Below are 27273 nucleotides of genomic sequence, written 5' to 3'. Positions count from 1 at the left end.
GATGATATTTGATGGATAGGAAAAAAAAAAGGATAGAAAAGTAAAGTATTGGAAATGAGATGAAAAAAAAGTGAATGTCCCAAAGGGTGCCCACTAGGGTGGGCAACCTTTTTTTTGGTCCACCGGTGCACCAGGGTTAAACACCATTAGATATAAGAATCTTGGAATATTCTTTAATTGAACGGTTAGGATTCGAAGATGATTAAAAGGGCAAAAATGAAAATTGACAACCCCTCCTCTTTCTCCGTTCCCTGTTCCTGGTGTCTTCTCTACCCATTCATTCAGAAGCATCTTTACTTTCTTCCTGGTTTGAGAAACAGTGAGCATCCAATTTCATACATCATGATCTATGACTATGCACTTCCAAAAATTCTTACATCAATCACACAACACCAACAATTGCAGAACTCTGAACAATGCATTCATGATTTTAAGTTACAAATTCAGATCCTAGTAGCAGAAAACGCTCATATTGCGACAAATTCCATAATAGTAATAATCAGAGAACACATAAAGATAATGCAAAGCAATAGTTTAAAAGAAAAACAAGCGATTAACAGAGGGAGGGGGAGAGAACTGACGGAGTTTCTTGGGGAAGCGAGGGCGGAGGTAGACGGAGGAGTGGGACTGAGGGGAGGGAAGGCGGAGAAAGCGGAATTGCTGGCTAGAGAAGAAGAAGAAGCCATTCAATTGAAATCAGGAATTTCAGAGAAATTAGATTGAAAAACGATGGAAGAGTCAATGGATCGAATGCTACACCAACTGTGGTGGTTGAGCGGATGTAGAAAAAAGAGGGTTTGGGTTGCCACTGCAGAAAATAAAATAAATCTCAAATCAATGGAAAGATCCCAGATTTGCAAGCTCAATCATTCTTCTTCACAAGATGATCAACAATTAACCAGGTGAGAGAGAAAATCAAAAAATCATGAACAGCAATGGAAAAATCCCAGATCTGCAAACACTAGCAACCACCGCGGCATATCTAATCGCCGATGACATCTCCGACACCTAAAAACCCAGATCTGAAACACAATCTTCATCATATCCCTTGCTTGGTGGTAGAGAAACCTGGGATTGTTGAGGGAGGGTACCAGGGTAAAGTGGAAGGGAGAAGGAAAGGTTGGAGAAAAGTCTAAATTATCCCTCTGGTGCACCGGTGGACCAAAATGTTAATTCCCCACCCTAGTGGGCACCGTCTCTCAAAGTTGCACACGGAAAAGGTTTCGTCCACAGCCCAAAAGCATAGTAAAGCATCAAAGAGGCAACAAAACTATACTAAACATAAGTGCGTGTCATTTTTTTCGAGCTTAACAAACTTCAAGTTTCGACCAAGAAAAAAACTCCACGTTAAGAGCCTGTTGCATATCTCCGACTGCCATGTTCATTTCGATTTCCCTCTACATATTTCACGTTCAAAAATGTAACATTATGCCTTCTTAGGGGTAAACGTAATCTACTGACATAGAACTGAACCTAGTAGTACATGACTGTAAAATATAAGTAGTCCCATAGATCAAATCATGGACGATTGCAACACTTTCAACAAATCCTGGTTGAGAATTGGGAAGTACATTCATAGAGGTAGTTCACCGCTGTCAGCAATCACAACCTTGCTTTTGGGAGTTCCACTTTGGTTTCCTTCAGCTTCCATCTTGTAAACAACATCCATTCCCGAAAGCACTTTTCCAAAAACAACATGCCTTCCATCCAACCTATCAGATATATGTGCATTAATTAGTAGTTTCTTAAAGCATGGCAAAAATGTAGAATAAATCAAGATAGGCATTTTATAAAGCATATTCATAGGATGACTTAAAATATATGAATAATTTTCTATGTGCTGAAATGCTATAGAAAATCATTCATATATCTTAAGTCATCCTATGAATCTGCTTTATAAAATGAGGAAAAGGGAAACTGTAAGCAGAAGAACAGAAGATTTTACCAGCTGGTTGTCACAGTTGTAATGAAAAATTGTGAACCATTGGTATCAGGACCAGCGTTTGCCATTGATAGAAGTCCTGTTTACACAGAAAATAGTAAAAGACTTAATCCCGGGTCCAGTATGCAGCATTAGCATGAAGTTCAAATCAGCAAACATCTAAAAAGACAAACAATAGAAGATAGGATAGAATATTACCTGGTCCAGTATGCTTTAACTTGAAGTTCTCATCAGGAAACTTCTCCCCATAAATTGATTCTCCACCCATTCCATTGCCTTGGGTAAAATCACCTCCTTGGATCATAAAGCTAGGAATAATCCTATGGAATGAACTACCTTTGAAATGGAGAGGCTTTCCACTTTTACCAATTCCCTTTTCCCCTAATGGTTTCAAACAAACAATAGTTAAAACGTAAAACTATGTATATCATATATTTTAATTCATTAAATGGACACAAGGATCCCATACATTCAGTGTGATATCATAATTCCATGTCAATAAGAAAGATAGGAGGAAATGATTTTTGACTCAAACAACATTAAAAAGAAACATGAGAACAGCATATAACCCATCTAAAGAACTTAATTGTATCCTAATACACATGTCATCAATTTGTTCTTATAAGTAGGCCAGTCTAATTATGGCACAAATCATCATGACCAGACATTATGATGTCGTTTGATACATCTAGCCTACTCCACATAGTGGGAAAAGGCTTTCGTGGTTGTTGTAAGTAGAGCAGTCTAATTACAGGCTAACTGTTACTAATCAGTTCTTACATTGAGAGATTATTTATTTCTGTAACACATCTAAAGATGAAACAGATAGAAAAGGATTGAAACAAGCTTTTTTATTTATGATAAAAACAATACACAGAAGCAGCAGAAACAAGCTCACCTGTGCAAAGAGCTCGGAAGTTTTCTGCAAAACAGAGCATCAAAACAAGGCTTCAGCTATTGTTAATGAATATAATTATAAGAACCAAAGTACCGAGCATTTGAAACCAAACCTGCAGTTTTTGGAACTGTCTTCCCATATAGACCCATTACGATACGACCTGGAAAATAATGATCGAAGCATTAATACCAATAGCTAAAATTTGATACCCAGAATTGTGAACAAGAAGAAAATTATTACAACACTGAAAAACCAGCTTATCTATCAAACCTACTTCCTAATGAAATGGCAATGTCCACCTACCAAGGTCCCAGTAGACATAAGTTCATCCTACACTCTAATACCAAACTTACGTGCAGAAAAAAATAGAGAATTCTGATAATTAGGATTGCTATATGTATTAATTGAAAGAATGAGTCTTTGCATAACACAATTCTAGTTCAGCTCATCACCAAAATAACTTCCAATAACCAAAATTTAACTATGATTGACCCCCTAACAGCCAAAACTTCATTCTATTCTTTCCACAAACCCCATGATTAATTATAGGCAGATTATTGGCCAAATAAGTTTGATATTTGGCTGATGGTAAGTAATCTGTATGAAAGATTGTAACATTACCCAGTTACAAAGTCGAAGATTACAATAAGCAGAAATCCAATACAACAACAACAAGAACAATAATGATCATGATAACATTCCATCTTTCATCTCATTTTCATATTGAAATCATATCAAAGAAAACCTTGCAAAACAATACCTGCAGCCTTTCCATCAATCTCAACATCAAAGAAAACCTTGTGGGTCACTTCCTTCAAATCCTCCTTCGACTTCTTTGCCTATAAAAACAAAAATTAAATAAAATTAGAAAAATTGAGAAAAAATTAATTTTTACCAAACCCAATTGCAAATCAAACCAGTTCTATAACTCCAAATAATTTTCCCATTTAATTAACACAGAATGATATATTTTTCCACCAAAAAATTAGAAAAATGAATCTCAATTTTAAGCTAAGATCGGATCATAAGCTAAAAAGTAGAAAGATGAAATCTACAATTCTAGTGGGGAAATCGAGAGAGAACCTGGATGAGAGCGAGGGTTGCGAAGAGAAGCACTGTGCAGAGCAGCAACGACGTCGTTTTTGCCATCGGTTGGTTTGCTCTATGATCTCAGTTTCGCCGCTTAGGTGTGTGTGAGTGTGATGCGAGTGACTGAACTTTGTGGGAATTATTGGCATTTTATATGGGAGCTATGAATTTGTCACCTGGACCAATGGGCGCACGACATGTCAGCACTTCTTTGATCCTATTGGTTAATGCTAAACCATCGTTTTGGGTTTGGGCCATCAAAGGTTGCTTATTTCTACATAAACAAATTATTCCTAATTCATCCATATTTAATGGATAAAGTTCATTTGCACCTCTCAATACTAAGGATGTGTTTGGTTGGAAGAGAAAGTGAGAGGAAAGAAAAGAGGAAGGAAAGAAAGATAAAGGAAAGAAAAGGAAATGAAAGTGAGATGATTTGTTAGGTTGTTTGGTTGGATAGAAAAGTGAAAGGAAAGAAAAAGATAATATTTTATGAAATGACATAAATATCCAAGTCTATAAATAAAAGTAGTAATTAAAACTAATTTTAAAAATTTCATAAAAATTTTATTATTATTATATATTTTTTATATATATACATTACGTATTTCATTAAAAATTTGTTAAAGTATATATTTTATATTTTTATAGAATATAGAATATATGTTTTCAAAAGTGGGGGAATTTTTCAACTCTTACCCACATGCACGTGAATGAGTTGAAGGAGGGGCATTATTGCCATTTTCTTTTATAAAGCAATAAACTGGTGCTTTCCGTCCAGTTTAGGGAGGAAAGTTTTTCTCAGTGGGGCCCACAAAAACTTTTCTTTCCTTCCCTTTAAATGATTGAACCAAACAGAGGAAGGATATTGGTTTGCGTGTTTTCTTTCCCTCCTACTTTCTTTCCCTCAAACCAAACACACCCTAACTGAAAATGAGGCGTTGGTAAGAGAAACATAGACGTTGAAAAGAGAATAAGGAAGAAAAATGTTAAAAGATAAGAAATAATGAAATATAGATGGCTCGAAATGAGTTCGTAGTGCTAGGTATAGTTTGTTTTCATTGGATATTTTTAAAATGGTAATTTTGTGGTACCCTGAATTATTTTTGAGTGTGGTGCTCGTATTAAGTAATTTAATAGATTATTATCATGTTATTCAAGATAAATACTACATATTTAGATTTTACTTTACTTATCAATTAGCTTCATCTCATGAAATTCATTTTTTAATGAAAAATGAATAAGTGGTTGAAACGAATGATGATGATGGAGATGCGCGTAACATGACTATGGTTGACGGATGAATAAAACTCAGAAAACACAACTCGAAAATCTCACGTCTCTAAGAATGGAACGCTGCATTACTACGATAGAACAAAAATAAAATTTTTACTGGTACATGAGTCTTTATTATCAAACAAACTCATTTCGGGTACAACGCCTTAATCTGACTTAAGGTACCACATCAATCACCTTTTAAAGTCACTTATTAAACAACGAATCCTACAATGTACGGTAATTAAGAGGACATTGAAATAATCATTTCGTTCCTTGGTGATTTTTTTTCGAGTCATGTAGCATTACTCCGTTGAAAAAGAAGAGTGAAATAAATAAGTGAAAATGGAGTGAAAGTGTGAATAAATTAGAACTCTATCTATTTAATAAACCTTCTATCAAAAATGTGATAAAAATTTGAGAGGAAATGTGGAAAAGGATATAAAAAGTGTTGAGTATTTTGTGTTGATGAAGATTCTTTAAGTGTTGGCTGCTTTTTGTCTAAGTTGTGTGATGTAGTTAATGGTGTGACAAATAACATTGTCTTTGCCTGATGTGCAACCTCATGTCCGGAGCATCTGGTAGGACATTGTGATTAAGGTTGCTGGAAGCGTTTTATGTGTTTCACGTTATGTTTTTAATTGTGAAGATTCGTCAGTGCTACACGCGGTTTCATAAGCTGGACGTATCTTCTGTGATTAGTGGAATTAACCTATTTGGAGAAATATGATTAATTCGTGGAGACCAACTTAAATGTTGAATTGGTCTTATTTGTGGAGAAGATCTTTTTGAAGATTTACTGCCACTTTGCTACATGGACTCTTTGATGCTCAAGCCCATTGAAGACACCAGCGGTGGAGCATATATTTAAAGTGTTGAAGAAACCCTAGCTGCTACACGAGAGATATTCAAGTGTGTTAGTTGTATTCAGGGTTTGTCTTTGTGAGTTCATTGTGTGAGTTTTGTAATCAACTCATGTGCTTTCATTGATCAAATAAGTACTGAGTTGTTGTGTTTCTTTGAGAGTGTTTCTCTACAACCATTTGTACTTTGAGATTCAATCACTGTGGCAGTGATTGTGAGAGTAAGTGAGAGGGGTCTCATACTTAGGGGAAGTTCTAAGTAATAATCCATTGGTAGGAATAAGTGGAAATGCTGTGAACAGTGGCTGTTCAATTAAGACCTTTGTGTACTTGATTCTCTATATAGTGAATTATCTTTCTCGGACTAAAGTCCTCCAGACGTAGGTGACATTGCACCGAACTGAGTTACCATCTCTTGTGTTATTTACTTTGTAGTTGTTGTTACATGTGATTTGTTTTAACGCTGTCTTTTATTGCGTGTATGTTCTACACAATATCCTGAACATTGTGTAACACATCTGTCTGAGGCGAACAAGAATTTCAGAAAGGATAACAAAGAACCATTATATCATTTGAATTGAGCAAAAATAGAGGAAAATATAAACATTAATAATTCATATTTTGGCAATATATGTCACATAATTTCAATCAATAGTGGTCCACATACATGTCTCATCCACTGTTGTACTTTTACAATCTCAAGTGAGGTCCGCAAGCACGAGTTCCACTTTCATCTAACTTTCCTGATCCTAGCTACCAGTCATATGAGTTAAAAACATGACCATAAAACTATGATATATAGACTCCAACTCCAAGACTTCTAGCTTTGTATGCCCAACTCAACAATAGCATTTTGCAATGCCAATGAATTCACTTGAATCATTCCATAATCTTCACACAGAAAACTTCTATAGCCAAGTATCATATCATGCTTTCATGTTGCTCACAAGAAAGGAAGTTCAAATAATCATATATACTACTATCATCCTTTTCCGGTTTTCATCACTCCTTTGAATCAGCTTGAAACTAAGTTGAAAAATGGAAGAAGAAGAGCAATGTCATGACTCTCAAGTATCTGCTTCTTCTTCTTTAACTGCAACCCCTCTTGAATATCCATCTACTTCCCTGTTCCAAGCAGAGGAAGCCAACCGAGAAGGTGCAAATGAGGGAATCCAACACAACCACCTATATAACATTTCAGTCACAAATCCTTCTATGACTGTTTCACAGGATGGTGTCTGGTATTGCATAGTTGTGCTAGTGGCACTTTGGCTCAGTGGTTAGTTCATGCTAAGCTTCATTACTTGCTCTTCTCTTCACTTTCTCCTTAGAATAGTGAATGTACTTAGTTTTTAGCTAACTATTCCAAGACTTTTACCATGTTTTCCATTTATACTATGGAAAGTTAAAGAAAAACAAGTTCTCTTCCATAAATTTTCCATAGTGTACTTAATACTTCTAAGTTACTCCCCAGTACTTATGTTCCCTTTGCCTCCAAGAGTCTCTTTGGATGAGTGCTTTTTCTTGCATATAAGCTCTAGTAAGTGTTCTTTAGTCTGTATCCTAATGGGGTCCTAATTGATTCGGAAAGCATATCAGCATTGATTAAGTAGTGTATTGTTCTGTTCATAACTTGGTTTGAGTTATTTATTTATTTACCAATGATTTAAAAGCAGCATCCGTTGCTCTAGCCTTTGGTATCTATGGATCACTAAATTTACAACTGGGACCTTACTCCTCACGTTTGATAGAAATCAACTCAATGCTGGTGCAGTCTGTCAAGGTGATTAAGTCATTGCCTTATATTTTTAAGTAATGTACTATCTTGGCTTGTTCTTTTGTACAAATCTTCTTTGATTTATTAACAGGTAGAACAAATTGATAAGCCAAAACCTGGTGCATTTCTATATGGATTTGATCAACCCCCTTTACTAGATGTCAAAATCAATTGGACTGAGATGTATGCTACATCAATACCAGCAAAATCTCAAAAGGCATGTTTCATTTTTGTAGGGTTTGTTTTTGGGGTTTTGGTCTACAGTTTTGCTTTACAGGTTTCTCTGTTTCCACATTATAAACATGCTATTCCATTTAATGGGATAGTGAAAATGAGTTTAATCTGATGTTGCAGGAGTGGATATTCTACCTGAATAAGGACTCCCAATTGGATATTTCTTACAGTGTTAAGTCCTTAGTGGCACCCTTAGGCCTCGTAATTGCTAAAGGTATTTTTCTACTTTTGCATCACACACAAGTTAAGATTCATTATACCTACTCTAGATGGAAAGACACAAAAAAAATCATACCTTTCTGTTAAAATTGGAATATTTGCATATATTTGTTTTACATTACTGTTTCTGGAACAAATTTAACTTCCTTTATCGCTTCAATTACAGCTGTTGGTAAATCCGCAAGTGTACGGAATCCACCCGGTTTTAAATATCGAACCACAGGGATTGTGAGTGAATAGATTCGGTTTAAGCCTTGAGAATGAAGGTTTGTTTTATTGAAACAAAGATATGTCGAAGTAGTAATAAGGAAAAGGAAAAATAAAAAGACAATTCAGAAACTAACATGCTTTGGGTTCTTGTTCAACTAGTCAATTTAAGCACATCATTCTAAGCACATGAACTCATGAATCTCTCCTTGATGATATAGCCTAGTTACTCACTTATTAACTCCTCACATAAGCAATTCTCTCATACTAAAAACTAAGCCCAATTCCTTGTGTACTTAGTCATTTATATGAGGTTTTAGATCATGCAATTTCAGGCCATCAAACCCCAACCCTTCCTCTATTCCTAGTAGCAAGTATAGAAGGGGTAATATCAAATCGGTTCCCTAATCTATAACAAACTTCCGTTCTGATTATAGAATAGTATAAAGCAAGCATGCATACAAGCTTAGATTGAAATTCAGAAAATGAGATTCAAGGGAAGAAGAAGAACATGTGGGAAAGAACTTAAGATTATAACTTAAACATGAAAAGTCTTACAAAGAAATCCAAAGCAAAAGAAGAGAGATTAGCCAAGCATGGCTCCTAAGAACCTGAATTACAAGCTCAGAAGCCCTCTCACACTCTCCTAGATGCTCCTCTACCTCTGAGTTTATGTAAAAACGAAAGTAGTATCAAAGATTCCCAAATAAATTGGCCTAAGCCTTATTTATAGGCAAAATAAACGAGGCTGGGCGCTCAGGCGCCAATTCAGAGCGCCTGAGCGCCAATTGCATGTTGAAAAACATGCCTCTGGACCTAATTGGCGCCTAGGCGCCCATTCCCAGCGCCTAGGCGCTTAAGCTCGTCTGAAAATGACTTTTTGGCTTCTGAAACTCCTCTTTTCAATCCTCTTTAAGTTCTCCATCAATTCCATGCTTCTTGGCCTTCTTTCTCCTTCAGTTTCTGCTCTCCAAACCTAACCAACAAGTCATGGAAGATTCTAGAAGCTCCAAGAGCTCATTAGCACAAGAGGTCCTTCATAAAACAAAAGAAAATCATGCAAGTCCTAAACTTAACTTAAAATGCAAGAAAACTCCCTATAAAACTACAAAATTACCAAAACAAAACAAAGACTCAAGAAAAGATAAAAATGCATGAGAATGCATGAAACTCTACATGAGACACAAGAAAAAGACTCAAAACCTACAAGGAAAAACCCTAAAAACATCATACAAACCCGGGTCATCACACCACTATACTCAACGACAACTCGCCCTCGAGCGTCACTAAGATTAGCTTGCCCTCAAGCACAAAGAGTTACTCCCAACACACATGCCAAAAGAGGGATACTGTTTTAGAAAACCGGGGGATCAAGTAAATGCAGTTAGTTCCAAGAGAAAGATTCAACAATCAACTTCATGCTACTCTTAGATAAAGATGAATTAGAGTCCACTATGAGAAGCATTTAGAGCTAACATCCTAGCATGAGACAATTGTTTAGTGCACTGCGCATAGAAGCAAGTTCATAGGTTCTGAGAATCATTCCCTCAAGAGCAACTAAAGTTGACAATGCATTATTCATTGAGACTTCAAAAGGGTTGTAATGTTGGCTAGGTAAAGCACATGGTAGGTGGTCCCTAAGGAAGACTAAGGTTGCACAAGATTTTGAGTGTGGTCCTTCATGAAAATCGGAGCTTAAAGCAATTGATACTTAGCAGACAAGTCTCTCAACCCCCTTTTGTTTCAGAATTTTTTCTTTTTTTTTTGGAACTCCACCCATTCCATGGAGTTCATTTTTTCTTTTGACTCTTTTTTTTTTTGGAACTCCATCCGGCCATGGAGTTCATCTTTTGAATTTTTTGACTTTTTTTCTTTGGGGCAAGAGACAATTGCATTTTCTATAAACTAGCTCCATTGAGAGTTAAGAACCACAACTCCCCATTTTTCCAACCAAACAACCAGCCCCAAATAACAAAGGTAACAAAGAAATCTCCATAAGGCTCAAAAGGGTCAACTAGGGACAAAGATGTTATAAAACAATTTCTGAAGTACAAGAAAACCTACCAGTCTCAAGAATGCAAGTCTCCTAAAGCTACACTCAAGGAGGCATAAAATGAAACACAGAACCAAGAAGTGCAAGTGAGTCAGGATCCTCCAGGGAAATTATATAGTGAAGGGTCAAAGATGGACCCTTGTGGACTCCCATCAACTCTATCCTCAAGACAACATTTAGAAGACCGAAGTCTCTCCCTCTCTTTCCCAAACATACAATCACTCCCCAAAAGAAAGCACAAAGTATCCACTTAAAAACATTTTCAAAACCAGCATCATGTGAGTGAGCAAGACTCGGGAACATGTCATTTGAGTAAAGGGCATAAAGACCAAGGTATAAAAGACTCTATATAAAAAAAAAATTCATGATCAAAAAGATAAACAAAATCTATAAAGGAAAAATATGCTAAAAAATGCATGGACTAAAATCAGAGTAAGAAAAGAACCTCCTTCCAAGTGATTGAGTGATTCCAAGTGTTCTCCTTTGGTCTTTCAAATGCTGGAAAACAAGGTGCTCAAGTGCTAATTGCCACCGCTCTAGCGCCATTGTATCCTTTTTATTTCCTGAAAAAAAAAACAGAAGAAACAAAACGTAAAACAGAAAAAAGAAACATGGGTTGTCTCCCATTCAGCCCTAAGTTTGAGTCTTAGGTAGACTTTACCTCAAACTCGTAACTCAAACCAAAAATCACAAACAATCCCCGGCAACGGCGCCAAAAACTTGTTGGTAAATCCGCAAGTGTACGGAATCCACCCGGTTTTAAATATCGAACCACAGGGATTGTGAGTGAATAGATTCGGTTTAAGCCTTGAGAATGAAGGTTTGTTTTATTGAAACAAAGATATGTCGAAGTAGTAATAAGGAAAAGGAAAAATAAAAAGACAATTCAGAAACTAACATGCTTTGGGTTCTTGTTCAACTAGTCAATTTAAGCACATCATTCTAAGCACATGAACTCATGAATCTCTCCTTGATGATATAGCCTAGTTACTCACTTATTGACTCCTCACATAAGCAATTCTCTCATACTAAAAGCTAAGCCCAATTCCTTGTGTACTTAATCATTTATATGAGGTTTTAGATCATGCAATTTCAGGCCATCAAACCCCAACCCTTCCTCTATTCCTAGTAGCAAGTATAGAAGGGGTAATCCCAAATCGGTTCCCTAATCTATAACAAACTTCCGTTCTGATTATAGAATAGTATAAAGCAAGCATGCATACAAGCTTAGATTGAAATTCAGAAAATGGGATTCAAGGGAAGAAGAAGAACATGTGGGAAAGAACTTAAGATTATAACTTAAACATGAAAAGTCTTACAAAGAAATCCAAAGCAAAAGAAGAGAGATTAGCCAAGCATGGCAAGAACCTGAATTACAAGCTCAGAAGCCCTCTCACACTCTCCTAGATGCTCCTCTACCTCTGAGTTTATGTAAAAACGAAAGTAGTATCAAAGATTCCCAAAGAAATTGGCCTAAGCCTTATTTATAGGCAAAATAAACGAGGCTGGGCGCTCAGGCGCCAATTCAGAGCGCCTGAGCGCCAATTGCATGTTGAAAAACATGCCTCTGGACCTAATTGGCGCCTAGGCGCCCATTCCCAGCGCCTAGGCGCTTAAGCTCGCCTGAAAATGACTTTTTGGCTTCTGAAACTCCTCTTTTCAATCCTCTTTAAGTTCTCCATCAATTCCATGCTTCTTGGCCTTCTTTCTCCTTCAGTTTCTGCTCTCCAAACCTAACCAACAAGTCAAGGAAGATTCTAGAAGCTCCAAGAGCTAATTAGCACAAGAGGTCCTTCATAAAACAAAAGAAAATCATGCAAGTCCTAAACTTAACTTAAAATGCAAGAAAACTCCCTATAAAACTACAAAATTACCAAAACAAAACAAAGACTCAAGAAAAGATAAAAATGCATAAGAATGCATGAAACACTACATGAGACACAAGAAAAAGACTCAAAACCTACAAGGAAAAACCCTAAAAACATCATACAAACCCGGGTCATCAACAGCCATAATTTAGGGCGCGTTTGGGTAAATAGGTTAATTAAGTGCTTATGGTAATAAGCGTATTTTTATTAGGGATAAACGCTTATAAGTACTTTGTTAGGACTCCAGATATGAGGATTAATCATGATTCCCTTGATTAGTGGGATTCAGTTATTAGGGGGGATTTCCTTGATTAGTGGGATGAGGTTAATAATCAGTATTATTGTTATTTTATATATTAAAAATAAATATATGTTGCCTATGTGGCAGCTAGGTTATTTTAGGTTAATAAGGGTTATACAAGAGGGAGGAGGGGAGGAGAAAGGAGGCATGTCTGCCGGCGAGAATTAGGTTAAGGAGAGAATATCTCTCTGGTAAGGAGCCATAGACTCTAGAGTATTTCCTATTGTAGTCTTTTTCTTTAATATTCAATAAGAATCGACCTCAGAAATTATGGGTTCTATCATTGGTCCGACCTGCCGGATTCAAATTCGTCCAGCCACCGCCGCGCCCTACTAAACCCGGTGAACACTGTTCATCGGGTACTGTTCACTCACGATCACTGTTCATCCGCGAACACTGTTCATTCAGATTCGTCCAGAACGCTAACGTTGTGAGTTGCTGTCCATGCCATCGAAGATGTCTGACAGAGTTAACGCGTTAGAGGAGCGTATGTCGGGGATGGAGGCTGCTATGCGCCAATCCTTGGTGGAATTTCGCCAATCCATACTGGAGGAGTTTGCAAAATTGCGCAACGGGCGTCAGGTGGAGACCCCAAGCTCTCTGCTCTTGGAGGATTCTGCAACAGAGTACAAAATGGTAGTGAAGAAGGTGGAACTCCCACCGTTCGACGGTACAGACCCGGTTGGGTGGATCACCCGTGCTGCGACATACTTTGAAGTACAGGGGACATCTGAGGAAGTGAAGGTACGTTTGGCCAAACTGAGCATGGAAGGAGCCACCATCCACTGGTTCAATCTCCTCCGTGAAACAGAAGAGGTTCCGACTTGGGCCAAACTGAAGCGGGCCTTGATAGCCCGTTATGGTGGTCGCCAGAGTGACAACCCTTTCGAAGAACTTAAGGATTTGTCACAGACTGGGAGTGTAGAGGATTATTTGGCGGAGTTCGAATTCATATCATCTCAAGTACAACGGTTACCGGAGGAGCAATATCTGGGCTATTTCATTGGAGGCCTTCAACCAGAGATTCGGAGACGAGTTCATACCCATAATCCTGTGAATCGCTTGCAAGCAATGCGTCTGGCTCGAGACCTGGAAGCAGAGCTGCAGGGCGAATCTTTTTCCAGAGGCAGTGGAACCTGAGCGTGGAAAGGAAACCGAGATTGGGGTTCAGGCTATGTTGATAAAGGCGGATCCAGGTCGGGTTAGAACCCACACACCGGTAAATTAGGTTTTGGGCTTGGCCCAAGTTTGGGAACCCAATCCAAAGGGAATCTGACCCAAGGGGAGTCGCGTACCGCTGTGCAACAAGGAAGCACCACCAACAACGATCGTTCCTTCACCAATGATCGGAATCGAGGCACCAAACACTTTCCTTATGCTGAACTGATGAATCGCAAAGCACAAGGATTGTGTTTCAGATGCGGCGAGAAGTCTAATCCTCTTCACCAGTGCGCAGACAAACAATTGCGATTGATTGTGTTAGGGGATGACGAGACTATAAATGAAGAAGGGGAGGTCATCACAATCGAATTAGAGAACGGATGAAGCTGTGTTGCAGTCAATTTCCTCCTATCAGCATTGAGGACAAGGATGTTGTTGAGGCGGGGGCAATGTTAGGACTCCAGATATGAGGATTAATCATGATTCCCTTGATTAGTGGGATTCAGTTATTAGGGGAGATTTCCTTGATTAGTGGGATGAGGTTAATAATTAGTATTATTGTTATTTATATATTAAAAATAAATATATGTTGCCTATGTGGCAGCTAGGTTATTTTAGGTTAATAAGGGTTATATAAGAGGGAGGAGGGGAGGAGAAAGGAGGCATGTCTGCTGGTGAGAATTAGGTTAAGGAGAGAATATCTCGCTGGTAAGGAGTCATAGACTCTGGAGTATTTCCTATTGTAGAGCCTTGTGCTCGTCTTTTTCTTTAATATTCAATAAGAATCGACCTCAGAAATTCGACCTCAGAAATTCTTATTCATAAGCTAATTTGAGAAGTTTGGTGAAATAAACTCAAAACATGTTAGGCATAAACGCTTATTCATAAGCTAATTTAAACAGCCTATGAAAGCATTCCTCATAAGTTTTTTATATGAACTCTCAAACACTTAAATAAGTGCTTATGAGACAAGGTAAGCTCAAAGTTCTTTCAAAGGGGTCCTTATAGTATCACATCTTTCTGACTTATCTCAAGACAATTGTGCTAAAAAAACAGACAAAACATTCCTAGTCTTCTGTACTTCAGAGAATCTTAGGTTGTTAATCCTAATCAATATGGTGGATTCTTCAAAGGTATGATGGGCAGTGCTAGCTGTCCTATTTCTTTATACCTCATTTAGGCTGATTTTTTTAAGTTTGATTAAATATTTATTGCACACATATTGAGTATACTAATATTACATAAACAAGCAGGTAGAGAAAGCCTAGTTGAGTGGACACAGGACCCATCATTCCCTAATGCAACATTGTACTGGAATACTATCTATGGTATCTAAACTGTGAAATTGCAATCAGAAGCTCCATCTTTTTTTATTTTGTTTTTCCGTTATCATTTATATTTGTCTAATTTAATTACAGGAAGCGGCAGCATCACACAGAAAATATCACATTCATATACTTACTATGTGGCTGTTAGCAATATGAACCCTGAAAGTGTGGAGGTGATGCATTAGCAATATGAGCACATTGTGAATCTACATAAATTAATCAATAATCAATACAAAGAATGTGTGTGCCTTTTTAATTGGAAACAGATAAAAGTACTCCTAGTTTTCCTCTTATCCTTTCATGGATTCTGTTTTTCTCTCAGCATTTTAAGACTACACAGCTTGCAGACTTACACTTTATTGTAACATTATTGTTATGCACAGGTAGAATTGAACTTCATTGTAAATTCATTTCTCTATAATACAACCAACACGTCCCATAGATGTTCCCTGGATAATGGCTTATGCAGATTAAGCTTTATGTATTTGGAGTCAAACACTGCATTGCTCACAACTCCAGGTCCTGGAGAGGTAAACTGATCTAATTACCTTCTTACTTTTGTAATCACACTCTACATGGATCTATTAGGATAAAAATTTACACTACAATTTATCTATGGAATTGTGTCTCATCAAAATAGCATTTCCCTAATTTAAATTCAAGTATACCCTATATATGGAGGACTTCACATCTGCATAAAAAGTCTATCTTCCAGGGTGTTTCTGATGAGGAATGGTTTGATGTGAAAGTGTCCTATGAACCAAGATGGATCATATATTTAACTGGATCAGGTAACTTAAGCTTTAGGGTCTTCTGATTTGTCAGAAGAACATAGCCAAAAGTTAAGGAAGGACTCAACTTTTGAAATGTGTTAATATATACAGGTGTGATGGCAGTGCTAATCTTTTTTGCCATGAGATTCTGCAAAGTGTTCCAAATCAGTAGTGAAGAAAGGGCTAGGTTCCAACAAGCGGAAGTGCTTTCAGAAAGAACTCCATTTCTACTTCCTGGTAAAAATAATCATTATGAATCATTCTCTAATGAAGAAGAGGATCTTACAATGTGGCTTGAAGAGAATTCTGTTGAAGGAAAACAAGTAATAAAAGGGGAAACTAGCAATGATCTTCAGTTTTTGTGTGTTATTTGCTTTGAAACCCCAAGGGATTGCTTCTTTCTCCCTTGTGGACATTGTGCAGCATGCTTTGCTTGTGGAACAAGGTAACACACTTGTTCATTTCTTTTTAATTAACATGCTTGTTCATTTCTTTTTAAGGTAATATTATTAAGTTTAACGCCACACATTTGGGTTTATGTAGAATTGCTGCGGAAGTTTGCACTTGTCCTATATGTAGAAGGAAATTGAAGAAAAGTAAGGAGAATATTTTCAGTGTAATTTATCATTCACTGTATTTATGGAAGTGAACAAGATTATATATATGGTTATCTATTTTTACTCCTTCGACCATCACTCTCTCTTTGGAACTGCACGATTAACAATCAAGTAGATGTATGCTAACCTTTCCCAAAAAGTAATGCTATATCATTCTACTTCATCATCTTACAAGTATTCTTACATAGTAAATGGAGAAAGAATTAAATGTTTTTTACACTTTCAAGATACCAGCCAAATGCAGAGTAACACTTTGCTCATTTAGTTTGTGAATATTTGTATGAGAATTTATAAGAGGATAAATCATTACTCTTTGCCAAAAGTTCTCTCAAACACAAATAGAGATGTATCATATGAAAATAGTCTTCTTATGTAAGAATAAGAAAAATAAATCATCATTGTTAAATTTAAGTATGAACAGTAAGGATTAAAAGTTAGTTACTTGTCACGTGATAACTTAAAATTGTCATCACTTGAACATCACTGATTAAATCCAATGGTTATTGTTTATTAAAATAAGTTAATTCACTAAAATATATTTTTCACTAAAAAGTATAAGTGGTGTCATGTGTGATAACTTAATAAAATTATATAGAAAAGTATACAAATATAAGTAACATATTAAATTTATAAATATTATTGTCTAGGCAGCGGGTGAGGAAGTGGTTTGGAGGCTATAATATTTAGGCAGCGGGTCCGGAGGTGGTTTGGAGGCTATGATCAGTTGCAGGTTGTTGTTTGTTCATTCGGTCTTTTAGTTTTTTCTTTAGTTTTTTTTTTTTTTTTTTTAATTCTATGGTTTTGCTTCTTTAGGACCTTTGTCTCAGTTTTATAGCGTCCTGTTGGTTTTATGTTATTTAGTCTTTTGGTTTGCACGACTGGATTAGGTCTCTATTTTGGCAGGTTTGTGTGGCTTGATTGGATTTTATTTCGGTTGAACCTGTCGTTGTTTTTTAATTTCCAATAGAGACCTCTCCCACACCAGTGATGTTTGGTCATGTTTTGAGGTTTTTGGTGATGACGATAGGGGTTGCTTGTTTAAGGTTAAAGCATGTGTTTATGCTTGTGGGGTTTGTATTTGAGGTTTTGTGGGTTTTTTTGTTTTAGTGGTTGGATTTTTGCAAGTTTATTTTATTGGCTTGGTCATTTTACCCATGTTGAGAGGGGTTGGTTCTCAACTTTAATTTTATCCTCCTAAAATCTAAACTACTAGATGCTCTTGATCTTCTGTGGTGATGCATAGTCCTAATGGATCTTTCGGCACGGTAATGAAACGTTGGCACGACATGGGAGGTACTTGCAAAGACACTTTGACGCTTAAGCCAGTATGAGAGCGTTGAGAGAGAAGCTCAAACTGATAGAAGAACAATCTGATAAAAAAAATGAGTAATACTTATGTAAATGAACAATAAATCATGTATTTATAAGTGTGGTAAAAGTTATACTCAAGGCATTGAGCCTTAATGAAGTCTTCATGTAAGGCATCCGAGATTATGGTTGCTCGTATGCAACCTTCACTACTAAAAAAACGTGAATTACCGACGGATTTTAGCGACGGAAAAAAATCCGTCGCTATTAGCGACGGAATCAGCGACAGATAGACGTTTTGAAAATAAATATTCAATTTTAAAATTTAGCGACGGATTTTTTTCCTCGCTGGTTTTCCGTCGCAAATTCCCTCGCTAATTTCATTTTATTATTGGCCTGTAAAATTGTAAAGGCCCCTGGAATTGTAAAGGGAATCAGTTCCAGGACCTGTAAAATTTTTTCATCAAATTGGGTCCCTAAGAATTTTTTTTTAATTCAATTAAGGTCAAATGCTGCCAGACTTGAATTTTGTCCTAGTCATCAATTACACGTGGCTTTTATAAAAAAAAAATTAATTAAAAAATTATAAAACTTTATTTTTTAATTCCAACTCATATTAAAGCATAAATATATAAAAAATAAAAAACTTAATAAAATCCCTAATCTAAAATCACTCAATTTCCAGAACACAACATGCTGCAATCCATAAAATTAACACCAAAAGATAAAAACATGACTAAAAAACAGCCCCATAAAGGTTTTCCTTCAGTAAGCAAGTCGATTCATGCCTTCCAAAAAGTCATTCATCACAATAAGCATTGCCATGACCATGCTGCAATCCAAGACCAAAGACCAAAGCCAAATGACAGCAGAGACAGCAGGGGAAATTTTCGAATTGTACAAAACTAGAGAAACACCATACACGAATACATTTCAACATCTTGAACACAACAGTCATTCCCCTACCCCGAACACATCCTGCATTAATCCAGAAAAATAGCAACTTTCCCCTATCCCAGCAAACTTTCCTTTAATCTAACAGTAAGGAATCCCATCATCTCATAGCCCCCTCAAAATTCGACCCAACAAGACAGAGGTATGTCAAAGCAACCTAACTCAAATCCCCAATTTACAAACTAACTTAACTCAACTCAAAATCAAAGAAAAAATTGAAACTTTAACAAAGATGAGGAAGATGGTTCTGCCATGTAAACGGGCTGAGACGTTGTTCCCTCTGGTTCAATGGTTCTATGGGTTTTAGGATCCAGTTCTTGGGTCTTCTGTCATCTCTCCTTCCTCAACTTTTTCTTTGAAAATCATCGGATTCTTCTTTGAAGAAAGCATGGAATAAAACCCAGAGCCACTGATGAGCAAAGAAAAACCCAGACCTCTTACAAACCTTGCAAGACCCAGCCGTATCCGAGCCAAAGTCACCGTCGCGAGTTTGAGCCCAAGATCGAGACCCAGCGAACACGGATCGAACCCAATCGAGACCACCACGCCTTCATCTCTTTCTTCTGATGTTGGGTTTGCTGAGGGTGGGGTGGGTTTATGGATTCGGTGGTGGCTTTGTTAAAGGCACCACAATCATTCAACCATGGCCTTGAGAGAGAGAGAGAGAGAGAAAAAAAGAAAGACAAAGAGGAAGATGATAGAAGGTGAGGGGAGAGGAAGGGGTGGCAGCTGAAGATGGAGAACTAGGGTTATGGGGAGAAGATGGTTCTATCTTCTTCCACTCTAGGGTTGAAATTGGGGCTGAAGAATGAAGATGAATAGTCAGGGCTTAATTGGGGATTCTCATATTAGATTAGGGATTAGTATTTGATTAGAGTTGGTTTTTTTTAAGTTATTAGGTTAGATTAAGTTTTTTTTTAAGTTATGAGTTGGAATAAAAAAAAGGTTTGGAATTAATTGTATTAAAAAAAACGAAAAAGCCAAGTGGAAATGCTGAGTGGGTTAAAAATCGAGCCACATCACCGGTTGGCACACTTTGGCCTTAATTGAATTATAAAAAAAAACCTGGGGACCCAATTTGATGCAAAAATTTTACAGGTTCTGGAACTGATTCCCTTTACAATTTCAGGGGCTTTCTGATGTATTAAGCCTTTATTATTTTATATTGTAAATTAGCGACGGTTTTGTACCGTCGCTGTTTACCTCCCGTCGCTATTTCCCTCGGTAAAGTTTGTAAGAAGTTAGCGACGGAATAATAACATAATTTCCGTCGCTAAATATATTGTTTTTAAAAATAAATTGTTTTCTGCAGGATTCGAACCTGGGTCTTGCTTGTCAAAGGGAATTACTTAGCCATTTGAACTACTTGATATTTTGTTTGTTATGGTTTGAAATAAATATATTTGACTTAATAAAGACTAATAGGTTAAAAGACACTTTACCAATCTCATTCTCCCTAGCACAGACAACTGAAGCAATCGATGGAACCTCTCGACTGAAACCACTGTTCCTCACGCTCGCTAGCTCCACCGTTGTCGTTCCCTTTCACCATAACCACCGTTCCTCACGCTCGCTAGATCCTCCACCGGAGTCAGTGGTCGAATCCACAGTATGCGGTGGTGAATGGGTTTCCCTTCGCGTGTCCGCCGCTCGTCGCTCGCAAACCGTCATCCTCCATCGCCAGTTAACAAGCTTAAGGGAAAAGTCTGAACCGTCATCCTCCATCGCCGGAGCTTAAGGAGCAACAAAAGGTATGATCGATTTTTTAGGGTTATGCATATTGAAGGTCATCCATACCAGTATCCAACAGCATATTGAAGCTCTTTTTGTTTTGGTCCAACAACATCTCGATTTCTATCCTGTATTATCAGTTCAAGGTCATCCATACCAGCTTCCAGCTTATTAAGCAGCTCACGCAAGGGATACATCTGAGGATGAGATATTGGCTATCAGTGGCTTGGATGCTGTGGTTTTTGTAAGGATACTTGTGTTTAGGTTGTTCAATCCTTCTACAATTTGAACAATTTTGGCTGTGTGCATTATGTTTTCTTGTTGAATGTTTCACTGGAATGAATTTAAATTGCTTTCTTATTTGATAATTTCTTAATCTGGAATCTGCCAAACCAACCGAATGTTGATTTTTGATGCCTAGATAAGTACAAGTGATGAGGCCATTAAACTTATTCTAAAGATTTGTTTATTTTAAGTCTACTCTCTAGATGCACTTGATGTCTGTCTCTAAGAATACATATGTTAGGGGTATATATTTGATAAAACATCTCTGATCAATATTAATTAACATTCTTACTATGTTGCACAACAATTTTATCATTTTTTTCAATGACAATTTCTCATGCAAGTCAATCATTTGAGTCTTTGGGCTAAAGGGAAGCCTAACACTGAAATTCGTTAGGAAACGGAAGATTTATCTAAAAATCATGCTTGATTGCATATTTATGCCATTGGATGGTGTAAGTACTTGAAATCTAATATGATTTATGCTTTGATTTGATTTGTTTAAAATTCCAAATGTTTTTTAACTATCTATAACCCATAATGATAGTTCTTTGCATGCATAAGAAGATATAATTAGAGTCTTCCCTTGCGTGAACTCGAGAAGCCTGTCTTGTATTCTACATTCCATGTAAAGTAACTCAGTTTCTATCCTTAAGGTAAAAAAAAAAAGAAACACAAAAGCTCATACACAATCTACAAAGAATAAGAATCTTATGTCTTACCCTTTCCACAGAGTCAAGTGCCTTGACTCCAGCAATCTTGAGACTATCTGTAATATCTTCAAGTGGTTTCTGTACTTCTCTTACTGCCTTATTGTCAATAGAAAGAGCATAACTCCTTGTCCTGGGCAATCACTTGATTTTGTGGGAATTGGGATGATTAAGCACAGTGCTACAATTGTTAATAACATCTGTTATGGGATTATAAATTTGTAATGATATTTATGGCTTGTCTATGGTGCTCTGCACATAGCTGTTTAAAGGTAGTCTTTAGTCCTCACATGTCAATGAAACATAAAATTTCTATCAGAAAATGTATCACATGTTTCCGTGTGTAAAAGTTATCTTCACTTATGTTACAGTGTTTGTTATAGCTATTCCACTTTTACTAATGCATACTTTGATTGCAGTGTTAGAGGAACCATTGATAGGGACAAAAAGACTTGTGCTTGCTGCTTCATCAAACACAGAATCTGTTTCTGTAGCTAATTCACAGGTAAAAATCTATTTAGATAATGTCAAAGATTACCGGTTAAAAGGACTTTAATGTTGTTATTTAACACATAAGGTAAATCTATACAATATTTCTCTTATCTACTTGATTTAGACTTTTTTTTAATGTCTAGAGTTTGATAATATTTGAAGTATGACCTAACCTAAAAGCTTATGATAATTCTATATATGGTGGACCATGTTAAAAATGGGTTCATCCGTTAACCATGTTCTTACTACTAATAATTAGTACATGTTATTTACAATATGTTTCGTATGTGCTAAAACTAATTTGAAGCGAAGTCATTTTAACTAATTTTACCTATCCATTAAGCACATGCAATCATCATATACAAAATATTGAATTTCCATCTTGAAGATGAGAATGATGAGGTTATTAGGGTGATTTAATTCTTCAGCTTTGTTACATGGACACAAGTTTCATTAATTCACTATACCATTGTTCTTATCCAGAAGGTTCACACTCACACACTAACATTAAAACTGATAATAGTAAACAATGTTAGTGTGCCATGTAAGTTTTATGCAGTAGACACGGATGCTCATACATTTGGTAAAAAGAAAATGGTTGATTCACATGACCTTGAGCTTGTGAGAGGACAGCTTTTGTGAATTGCGTGCCATGTTTGCCTAAACATGTTGAATATAGCAGAAACAGAATGCTATTTATTGTCTAACGTTTAACCGTATATTGGCACCTTTTCAAGAATTAGGTTTTCACCATCCATTAGGTGCTTGTCTTCAATTTCAGAATATGAACTTGTTGGCATATTGTTAGGATGTGTTGCATTGAGTAAAGAAAGTATAGAGTTTCATTGACTTTAGAGCTGCATTGTTGGCATATTGTTAGAATATGAACTTGCGTGCCATGTTTTATGTCTTGTTTGATTTCTTGTGTTCTTTTTACCAAAATGACACTGGATCATAATTTAATCATTGAAACTTGTTAATGAGGAGTGGAGTTTTGGTGGGTTTTAGATTTATTGTAGACCCAGAGAAACTCTGGCTTCAAATGTTATCAAGGCTGGTTTTAGATAGACCCAAAACAATGATCCAACAAGATTATCTGAATTTCGCTTGTTTTAGGCCCATCAAGGGCTTGAAGTGCCACACAAAGGTCCCTACAAGAAAAACCTTGCTATTGGATGCAGGGACAGTGTGGGACTGCAGATATCTGAAATGCTCTTCAGCATTAGCCCAAAGTGTGATTCCATCTTGATTCTTAGCAAGTACTCTCCAATTAGATACCCTCATTATGAGCAGGCCCTTTAATAATCAGAGAATAGAAAAGATAAGATAAGAAAATCCAAGAGGTTTGCAGATTTGGGTACAAGATAATGTGCAATGAAGCTGAAACTTAACAATCTGAAATCAATCTAAACCTGAAAGTCTCATTATTGTTTCCCTACTGATTTTCCCTACTTATTTTTCCCTACTGATTTTTCTAATTGTCCCTACTGATTTTTCTAATTGTCCTACTGCTGTAGTTTTCAGTTTTCATGATGTCTAATATCTAAATCTTATGTGAAGGTTGATTTTGAAACACAAATTGCTGCAAGAGACTCACAGGAGAATGAAGATGGTGCCCACAAAAAATCAAATGATGAAATCTACTTGGAGGTTGTTGGGGGTGCGAACAAGAAGGGGCGGATTTATGGATTAGGTGCAAAGGCTGTAAAGTTCAAACGTTCTAAGGCCACGTCATCTCTTGGCGTCTCACCCTCAGAGTATGAGACAATGAGAAATCTTGTTTCTACTTTAACAGAGGAGAACAAGAAGCTAAAGGGAAAAATGGGGACATATGATGAAAAATTTGCAAACTTGGACAGATTCTTGGAGACCTTTCCTTAAAGCATGGCTTCACGCTCTGTTGAACAATCACCTACAAATCAGCATAACATAGATGATGAAGAATTAGAGGATGATTTGGATGGCATTTGATTTAGATGAATATATGTATTTGATACTATGTTTTTAATTATACTTGACATTTTACCATGACTATGTATGGATTCACTACTATGGTTATGTAGGTTGATGAACATGATCTTAAATATGAAACTTCAAATCAATAGTATATTTTGAATTACTTCTATTTGGGGAAAATTTTCAAATTGAATTGTTATTGCACAGGGAAAAAAAACTGCTAAAAAAAAAAATGTCATTTACACAGTGGGAAATTAGCGACGGATTTTGTCCCTCTCTAACATTTATAAATTAGAGAGGGAACTTTATAGGAAGTTAGCGACGGCCAATTCCGTCGCAAACAGCGACGGAAAGCTACGTTCCGTCTTAAATAGCGACGGAACAATCCGTCGCAAATAGCGACGTCATATGTATTCCGTCGTAAATAGCGACAGAACAATCCGTCGCTAATAGCGACGGAAACATGCGTTAATCATGTAAATGCATTAGCGACGGAAAAGTAATACGTTTGCGACGATATATTTCCGTCGCTAATAGTGACGGATATCATATTCCGTCGTTAATTGTTTAGCTACGCCCTTTTGCACGGCGGATGCAGATCCGTCGCTAAATGATCAGCGACGGATTTTTGCTTATTTAGCGACGGATTTTGCCCGTCGCTAAATAGCTTTTTTTTAGTAGTGCTTGCAATGTATTACGAACGTTATGGCTTAAGTCTGCTTGACTATTAGTTGGACAAGATGAAACTCGCTTATGGCCGTCTCAGTTGGTTAATATGGTGTCCACATAATTGTGGAACCTACGAACTGCCTTAGACAATATTGAGTCCACATGATATTTTTTAAGTTTAAATCACAACCGTTGTTTTTTAATAAAATGTAAGGCCAAGATTTGGAGTCAATTAAAAAACTTACTCCTGGAGTTAATGGATCCTTCCTCATTGAAGTCGATCAGAGTAGCACAAGAAATGGGGGTTTGAATTGTGCTCATCAAAAACTTGGTTTTTCAAACGATATAAAGATTAATCATCTTCATTGGTATCATTTGGTGCAGCGGAAAAGAGTAGGCAGGAAAGTAGACGATGCACACTAGCAAATTTATCCTAGTTCACCCCAGAACGATAGGGCTACATCCAGTCCTTGGCATTGCCAAGATTTCACTATCAAGTATCAATGACTTCTCCATACAAGTATTATTGTACATGCCTCTTCAGGCATATCGAGTATTTTTTTTACCTCTACCTCTCCAGGCATAATGAGTATTGTTTCAGCACTGATTCTTCAGGCATTGAGTATTGATTTGTCCTTGCCTCTCCAGGCAGATGAGTATTATTTCAGCACTGCCTCTCCAGGCATTGAGTATTCATTTGTCCCTGCCTCTCCAGGTAGATGAGTATTATTTCAGCACTGCCTCTCCAAGCATTGAGTATTCATTTGTCCTTGCCTCTCTAGGCAGATGAGTGTTATTTGAGCACTGCCTCTCCAGGCATTGAGTATTCATTTGTCCCTGCCTCTCCAGGCAGAACAAGTATTCTTTGTCCCTGCCTCTCCAGGCATACGAGTATTCTTTGGTCACTGCCTCTCCAGGCATTGTTGATTATTCTTTTGCCATTGCCTCTCCAGTCATTGAGTATTAGACGAGACTCCTCCCACTAAGTATTAGAAGGACTCCTCCTTTACAACAAGTGTTATACAAGACTTCTCCCAAAACAATCTTTCTCAAGATTGCTTTCTTCTACTCTAAATCTCTTCTTTTAAGAGGGATAATAGATCGATTAAGTCTAGGAACTATAAAGTATTGTTCGTCAAACTTGACTCTTAACCATATACCTTATGTTCAATTACATGATTGAGGTAGAAAGAATTTAACACTAAAGAATGTCTACTCTACATGTTGAAGCAAATGAAATTGATGATCATCTCTTGAGGTTGAGCTCTGAGGCTTCTTTTCACGCTTAAGTGATTTGAGCATAGATAGATAGATAGATAGATATTGATTGATATTGGTGATTGATTGATGACTGATTGATATTTATTCTAAATTAAAGATGAATAGATACGTGCAACTCAAAAGTTATTTATTAAATGTAGTAAATATAAATTTAAATAAATTTAAATAAATATTTTAAGGTATTTTATATATTTTATCAGATTTTATAGTATTTTGATTTGGTTTTAAGTTGGTAGGTTTTTATTGGTAGGATTGTGTTTTTTCTTTGTGTTCATCTTATCTGAGAGAGTTGTTTTCATAAATTTTCTTTAGTAAAATTCTTTTGCTTCCAAAAAAATTAGGATGGTTCATTCTCTAAGATTATTATTTAAATTAATTTATATAGAATTTGATACTATTAGTCAAGATAACTTATTTATATATACAACAATGTATATGACTTATTTTGCCAACATCAATGATGATTAATATAAATAAATTTTAAGTGCATTGATTGAGTATTAAAGTAATAATTAATAAATATAAATGTTCAATATCACAAAAATGAAATTGAGAGATTATCGATAAGATATCTTTTATGATTAAAATTTGGGTTAATGTCAAATTAGTCCCTAAGTTAGTAAGTAAGTTTGATTTTAGTCCCTCTAAGGAAAAATGACATTTAGTAGCTGTCAAAAACCACCAGTAATTCTAAAAATGACCGCCATTAAACGTCATTTTTCCTCAGATGGACTAAAATAGAACTCGCTTACAAACTCAGGGACTAATTTGACCATTAACCCTTAAAATTTATTAAGATAATTTCTTAGGAAGATACGTATTTATTAGTCATAATAAATGTATCAGTAAAGGTTGAGTAAAAAATGTTGAAATTTGAGGTTCACATTTAATACGTTTTTTTTATTCGTGACGGTTTTGATTGACCAATCCCTCACCTATGCATGCACCATATTTTGAGGCCTTTTTAACCCCACCCCCCTCTCCAGCCATTCTTAGTTTCACTCAAGCCTTTGATTCAAACTTCATTGCTTTCTAAAATATTTTTACTCTCTCTTTCTCTGTCATTCCTTTGATGCAATAACATTGTTTGTTGCTTCTTGAGATCTAGCATTGAGTTTGAGTTGCAGTTTTCAGGTAAAGTTTGTCCTTAAATAGTTTGTGCCATTATTTTTGTTAGGATTTTTAGAAAATATTTGCTTGCTTAAGCTCTTCATTTTAAATGTGTATTCATGTTGTTGCCTTGATCATTCGATCGATCGACCTCAAGTGGTCAAAATTTTGA

The 27273-nt window shown here is 36.4% G+C and overlaps 2 protein-coding genes and 1 long non-coding RNA gene across 4 annotated transcripts; 2 read left to right on the top strand and 1 right to left on the bottom strand.

Annotated features, from left to right (window-relative positions):
• Positions 1-1322: 1322 nt before the first annotated feature.
• Positions 1323-4081, bottom strand: LOC130721846 (peptidyl-prolyl cis-trans isomerase CYP20-1). Its single transcript, XM_057572427.1, has 7 exons — positions 3924-4081; positions 3601-3679; positions 2953-3000; positions 2841-2864; positions 2141-2323; positions 1946-2021; positions 1323-1712 (listed from the first exon to the last, which is right to left on the bottom strand). Exons 1-7 carry the CDS (start codon positions 3987-3989, stop codon positions 1574-1576), a joined length of 615 nt encoding a protein of 204 aa, XP_057428410.1. The 5' UTR covers positions 3990-4081; the 3' UTR covers positions 1323-1573.
• Positions 4082-6896: 2815 nt separating this feature from the next.
• Positions 6897-16744, top strand: LOC130721844 (E3 ubiquitin-protein ligase APD2-like). Of its 2 annotated transcripts, none has more exons than XM_057572426.1 (10): positions 6897-7346; positions 7744-7850; positions 7936-8061; positions 8199-8292; positions 15141-15215; positions 15306-15388; positions 15599-15745; positions 15931-16006; positions 16100-16433; positions 16532-16744. In XM_057572426.1, the coding sequence occupies exons 1-10, from the start codon at positions 7106-7108 to the stop codon at positions 16635-16637; spliced, it is 1389 nt and encodes a 462-aa protein (XP_057428409.1). In that variant the 5' UTR covers positions 6897-7105; the 3' UTR covers positions 16638-16744. The 2 variants fall into 2 exon arrangements, with proteins under 2 accessions (XP_057428409.1, XP_057428408.1); XM_057572425.1 differs by having other exon boundaries at positions 7741-7850.
• Positions 16745-20311: 3567 nt separating this feature from the next.
• Positions 20312-24210, top strand: LOC130724615 (uncharacterized). Its single transcript, XR_009014582.1, has 4 exons — positions 20312-20618; positions 20739-20862; positions 22013-22098; positions 23646-24210. It is a non-coding gene; the product is annotated as an uncharacterized LOC130724615 (long non-coding RNA).
• Positions 24211-27273: the final 3063 nt, after the last annotated feature.

This window comes from Lotus japonicus, chromosome 6 (assembly GCF_012489685.1).
Source record: "Lotus japonicus ecotype B-129 chromosome 6, LjGifu_v1.2".
In the NCBI taxonomy this organism is placed as follows: Eukaryota; Viridiplantae; Streptophyta; class Magnoliopsida; order Fabales; family Fabaceae; genus Lotus; species Lotus japonicus.
This window is presented reverse-complemented; position numbering and strand designations above follow the sequence as displayed.